The sequence below is a fragment of the Anneissia japonica genome, unplaced genomic scaffold (assembly GCF_011630105.1).
Source record: "Anneissia japonica isolate Jap-2015-1 unplaced genomic scaffold, ASM1163010v1 scaffold287748_len1686314_cov196, whole genome shotgun sequence".
Taxonomy (NCBI): Eukaryota; Metazoa; Echinodermata; class Crinoidea; order Comatulida; family Comatulidae; genus Anneissia; species Anneissia japonica.
In genome coordinates, this window is record NW_022727190.1 from 300,361 (window position 1) to 306,836 (window position 6,476).

The following is a 6,476-nucleotide window of genomic DNA, read 5'->3' on the forward strand; positions in this document are numbered from 1 at the left end:
AGGGAAAGGGGTGTTCGAGTTCTTCCCGGGAAAATGTTGATTTCTAAATGGTGGACAATGAGATTTCCCGACTTCTGAAGTATTTTTAATGACTTAATTTAAAAGACACCTCATTCCCCGCCTTCTAGGAATCAAAATTTTCCTGGGGAAGAACACCCGACCCTCCTTTCTTTTTGGAATTCATCTCATTATCTTCAACACATAACAGGCCTATTTACTGTAATGAGAAAGTTTACCTTGCCGTTTTCATGAGGGGAAAAACCTTGAATTTTGAAGAACAAAGTCATTAGACACCTACCTCAAAAGTCGAGAAAGGTCATTCCCCGCCATAGAAATCAAAATTTTCCCGGGGGAGGAATGTTGACCACACCACCTAGATTTGATTCCAGATCTGCATGATTCATATTCCCATTCATCTTATAAGCAGTGGCGTAACAGGCGGGCCCCACCCCCCTGACGGTTTTTACCGGGCTAACCAAGCCGTCGTACCGGGCTGGGTAAGAAGAGAAAAGAAAGAGGGAGAGGGAGGGAAAGAGAAAGAAGGGGAAACAAAAAGAAAGGAAAAAGTGAAAAGAAAAAGAGAAGAGAAATATAAAGACAAGAATAAAAAGGAAGATATAATGAACAGATATCACAATACCCCGGCCTGCAACCCCTTCTCCACTTCAAAAAGTGTCCATATCGCATTTGATCTAAGCCGCCAGGTATTCTCCGCAGTGGCGTAACCACCGAGGGACAAGGCGAAAATATCCATCTGTGGAAACTGTTTCCCCATTGAATGCCCTTTTCACCCGGGAAAGTGCCTGAAAATCTCAAATTTTAAATCGCATATTTTGTTGAGGTAGGCCAATTTCCTCTAAAAATTGCACATTTTAGGGAGTTTTGATCAATTCCTACGAAATTCGAATTAAAAAAACAAAAATTTTTCGCGCGCTTCGCTCGCATTTTTTTAATGTTAAAGCTTGTGCTTGCTCTCCTTTTCCTTCTAAGTTATAACACATAGTCCCAAACTCAAGAAAGAAAATTTAAGATAGATCGTTTTACCTAAAAGAAGGGCCTCAATGTGTAATGATGTTGAAAAAATATGTAATAAACAAAGCAATAAGGAAAATGCTTATATTCAGTTTAAAAAAAGGAGTGTGGTCATATATAACATAAGAGCATTTCTTGTTGAGGTAGGCCAATTTCCTCTAAAAATTGCACATTTTAGGGATCAATTCCGACGAAATTAGAATATAAAAAAAACCCAATTTTTTCGAACGCTATGCGCGCTTTTTTTAATGTTAAAGCTTGTGCTTGCTCTCCTTTGCCTTCTAAGTTATAACACATAGTCCCAAACTCAAGAAAGAAAATTTAAGATAGATCGTTTTACCTAAAAGAAGGGCCTCAATGTGTAATGATGTTGAAAGAATATGTTTGTAATAAATAAAGCCATAAGGAAAATGCTTATATTCTGTTTTAAAAAACGAGTGTGGCCATATATAACATAAGAGCAGTTCTTGTTGAGGTAGGCCAATTTCCTCTAAAAATTGCACATTTTAGGGAGTTTTGATCAATTCCGACGAAATTAGAATAAAAAAAAACACAATTTTTTCGCGGGCTACGCGCGCTTTTTTTTTTTTAGTGTTAAAGCTTGTGCTTGCTCTCCTTTGCCATCTAAGTTATAACACATAGTCCCAAACTCAAGAAAGAAAATTTAAGATAGATCGTTACCTAAAAGAAGGGCCTCAATGTGTAATGATGTTGAAAGAATATGTTTGTAATAAATAAAGCCATAAGGAAAATGCTTATAATTTATTCAGTTTAAAAAAAACGAGTGTGGCCATATATAACATAAGAGTATTTCTTGTTGAGGTAGGCCAATTTCCTCTCAAAATTGCACATTTAGGGAGTTTTGATCAATTCCGACGAAATTAGAATTAAAAACACAAAACTTTTTCGCGCGCTTCGCGCGCATTTGTTAGGGTTAAAGCTTGTGCCTGCCCTCCTTTGCCTTCTAAGTTATTTAAAAACATAATAGTCCCAAACTTGAGAAAGAAAATTTAAGATTGATCGTTTTACCTAAAAGAAGGGCCTCAATGTGTAATGATGGTGAAAGAATAGGCCTATGATTGTAATAAATAAATCTACGATGAAAATGCTTATATTTAGTTTCAAACACACGTGTGTGGCCTATATTAATAATAAAATAAGTCCTATGTCGTATTGTTTTCTATATGGGGAGGGGGTATCACACCAAGTCATAAATTACTAACCGGGAAAATTATTACCTTTGCCGCCCTCCCCCCCCCCTGACCCAAGACCAATGTTACGCGCCTGCTTATAAGTGGGGCCCCCCCCCACTTTGAAAAACGTTCCGCCGGCCCTGACCAACACCCCTATTCTGAAATGGATCATTCCTTTGTTAATGACATTTATTCCTACTATTTCTTCCTACTGGCTTTATTTCATACGCCCGATAGTTTAAGACATAGACTTTATTTGAAAACATCTATCGCCTTATCTCTCGTCAATGTTGCTAAGATAGGCCGTGTACTGTAGCCTACTGTAAAGGAATTCACACAGTCAGGATCTCGCGTGTTATTAAAACATGCCAGTTTTAAAATTTTATTTCGTCATTGCGTTATTAGCGCTGACGATTTCAATGGAAGCCGAGTCGGCTACCGACGCGAAGGTGTTGATTCTCGGGGCAGGAGCATCAGGTTTGAACGCCGCTCAGACGCTGCACTATAAGGGTGAGAATGATTTCCTTATCCTGGAAGCGGAGGATCACTACGGTGGTCGAGTACATAATGTACGTTTCTTGCAGAGAGTTGTAGAGTTGGGAGCAAACTGGATACGCCCAACCGGTTCGAAACTGGAAAATCTCGCCCAGAAAATCGAGCTGGCGACTAGGCCATCCGATTTTGACGACATCGTAGCTTTGACGAATAAAGGTGCAATAGTAACAGATGATTTTAAATTGGCCCTGGATTGGCTTGATGATAAATTGGACGAGGCGTTGGATTTAGGTGCCGACCACATCGATGACGAAGAGACAGATATGTCATTGCGTTCAGCACTGAAGTACGTCGGATGGAAAGCAATGACACCCGAAGAAAAACTTGCAGAATGGTTTAGAATTGACTTTGATTTGGCAGACGAACCTGAGGTAGGCATAGTCCTATTTTTTTTATTTTTTTTTTAGAAGTAGGCCTATTCTGAACACTCTTGTAGTGGAGTGTAGTTTAGGGGTTAAAAACCTTTTCTTTTCAATCCCGGGTACTGGGTTCAAATCCTGTGACGGTTTTCTCACGACTCTCATTTCCCCACCCATCTTAAAATGAGACTTTAGGGCCTAATGATGATAGAATATGTGTATGGTAACTATGGTAAATGACAGACGTGAGTAAATAATTGATTCTACGTTTCGTTTATTTGAACATTGTCAAGAACGATTAGTTTTTGAACTTGGACTAATCATTCTTGACAATGTTCAAATATAGAACGAAACGTAAAATTAATATGGCCTCACGTCTGTCATTTTTAGGAGTTACTATACTCATATTTTATTTTCGTATAATCAGTGGATCCTTTGGTTTAATGATGATGCGTTCAATTTAACCATCGTTGATAGGCCTATTATGATGAAGTAAATATTATAGTCCTACTGATTTCAGATTTTTATTTGGAATCGCTTTAAAATCCGTGCAATGGCATTTTCTTCCAACGTACATCATTAGGCTATTTGATAGCAGAGGTATTTCTTGATGTTTTGTCATATTTGTAGTTTATATTTTCCCCATATTAAAAAAAATCGCAATAATCCCTCGTGTTTATTGGTCCTATACATTAGACCGACAAGCAAATTCATTGGTTGTTATGTCTCATGAAACGTAAAACAACATTAATATACATTTTTTTAACTTCTTGTGCACGCCGTTGGTAGCTCTAACATATAGGCCTACCGGTATTTCATAAAAATTCTATCTTCAATTTTATTTTAGCGTGCCTCACTCCTCGCATACGCAGCCGATAAACTGTATACTGAGGAGGATGAACCAGTTGTTGAAGATAACTCCAATAATAATAATGATAACATAAATGAGCAGGATTACCTCAAAGAGCAAAGGGACCTCGTCCTTGTCGCCGACAATGATCCATTCAACTATCGAAACAGAGACCGATACGACGACCGGTATGATGACGACGACCGGTTTAGCGATTATTGGAACGATCGGTACAGCCGTCGTCGCCGCCAGGCATACGATGGCTCTCAAGAACAGTTTGTTATAGATAAAGATGGTTATATACAAATATTCAATGAAACGATGACTTTTCTGAGGAAAAGAGACTATAGGTTTGTACCTTTTCTATTACAAGTTTACGGGTAATTTTACGGTTTTTAAAACAATAGGTCAATACTAAAGTTAGGTAACGGTGTCGTATTTAGGTAGCGCCTTCAAAATAAACATTAATTGTCTCTCGGCCGAAAGGCCCAGAGACATTTAATGTTTATTTTGACTAGTGATTCACAGAGAGACTTTAAGGAAAGGAATAGAACCATCGACACAAAGATGGTGCCATAGGCCCTCTGCAGCGGTTACCACCAGTCTTTTAACGCTCTAATGTGGCTCTGTCAAAAGGTGACAATGGAGAGGGAGCTAGCACAGAGGTAATGGTTAGCCTAGCCTCCCGTCGGGGAAGACGATAAATTTTGTCGGGGAACAAACAAATAAAAAAAAAAATTACATGTAATATTCGTTTAGCCACCATATCGTTTGTGTTAACTTTTCATCACAACAACAACAACAATAACAATAATAATAATAATAATAATAATAATTCAATGAGACTAATTAAAAATAATTTGCGTTCTGTTATGACAAATGCTCATTTAGATAGCCTCATGATGGTTGGAATAAAATTTTATAGTCTTGGAAGGTTTTAAAGCTACCCACACTACCACATTTCATGTGACAATCAGTGTGATGTGCCATAGAACATGTTGATGTCATACTACATCCAAACATGGGCATATCACATATGGGCTTATCACCTACCACATCAAAAATTATGTTTTTTCTTGAATGATTATTATTATCTTAGTTTTTGTGTCATACTGTTAATTAGTGCAATTAAATATTTAAGAATTAAGAGACGCTTACTATATCTGTCTCTTATACACATTGTTCACGTCGAACTTTTATCTAGATATACATCCACTTAACTAGTTAAAAGTTCGACGTGAACCACTCAATTATAGCTAGTTAAAGGAATTAAGTCACTTAAGTTAAGTGACTTAACTTTACTAGAATAACGGTAAATTAACTTGCTTAACGGTAAAGTCGGCTCGGATTAAAAGGACACGATTACGTAACGTAGGTATCTAAGCCAGCTTTGTTGTATTGTACCACCATTATCATCTTCTGGCTGGCAACAACGTACTTCATGTCTCCATCGATCGCGAACAAACAATGCTAACAACAGCATCGAAGTAGTCTCATTAGTCTGGTTTTCAGAAATTATTTGTAATATTTTGGGTAAACACCCAGCAAACGTCCGTTTTACGAATAGTCGATATTACCAATGAACTTTGGCCTTTGCATCATCGACCAAGTAATAACGTTAAAAAGTCCGATTGCGTACGTTTTTCAAAGTGATAATGTATATTTTTCTTAATAATAAAATCAGATTTGTTGTATTTATTTATTGACAATTCAATCTTTTCTCTGTCTCTTATACACACGAACTACCACCAACGCCAGTCGTTAAAATGAGCGCACATGTTTACGATGACGAAATAAAAAAGTGTGTGGAAGTCAGCAACTTATTTGACACCGCGAAGCTAGATTTTCGCGAAGTGCATGTAAACAGCACAATTGAGCGATCTAAAAACTACAAAACAGGACAGAAAGGTCCATAAAGTATACATACGTTTTAATGAAAATTAAAACAATATTTTGTTAAATGGAAGAATGCTAGCTAGCGATTAAAATAATTCGTTTTTTATCGAAGGTAAATGTAGCTAGAGCCAGGGCCTAGAGAAGCTACCACTTAGATTGCGATAGAACACGCTACTGCACTGGTCGTTGGTTCATACTGGTCGGCTAGGTTAGGTAGTGGAAACTCACACCTTCTCTACAGTAGTTTACAATTTTTTTTTTTGAATGAATACCACTTGGTACTTGGTTCGTAAAATACAGTAGATGTTTTATTAAACAAGCCTTTCACGTCGACGGCCTGAAACTGGCTGGCTGTTTATCTGGCTCTAACTTGGCATCGAACGCAATTAGGGGATTATCGTATCATGTTTCAAGACGGGTATATCTAGATAAAGTTCGACGTGAACCAAGCTATCGTGATAGGTGAAGCAACCTCGACCATGACAACGTGGTTGACAGATTTCATGCAAAATTTCCAAAATATAGAATTTCACTTTCAAGAATGAGGATTTGAAAATAAATTAGATGGTTACATTGCATACTCTTTGTTTC

General features: G+C 37.5%; 1 protein-coding gene across 3 annotated transcripts in view; it reads left to right on the forward strand.

Moving 5' to 3' along the window:
* Nucleotides 1–2,432: 2,432 nt before the first annotated feature.
* Nucleotides 2,433–6,476, forward strand: part of LOC117113561 (polyamine oxidase 1-like) — a 15,237-nt gene continuing 11,193 nt past the window's right edge. For all 3 annotated transcript variants that reach the window (XM_033256929.1, XM_033256932.1, XM_033256931.1), the window contains exons 1-2: nucleotides 2,433–3,151; nucleotides 3,987–4,339. In XM_033256929.1, the coding sequence (XP_033112820.1) occupies nucleotides 2,591–3,151; nucleotides 3,987–4,339 (914 nt within the window). In that variant the 5' untranslated portion in view covers nucleotides 2,433–2,590. The remainder of the gene's footprint in view (nucleotides 3,152–3,986; nucleotides 4,340–6,476) is intronic.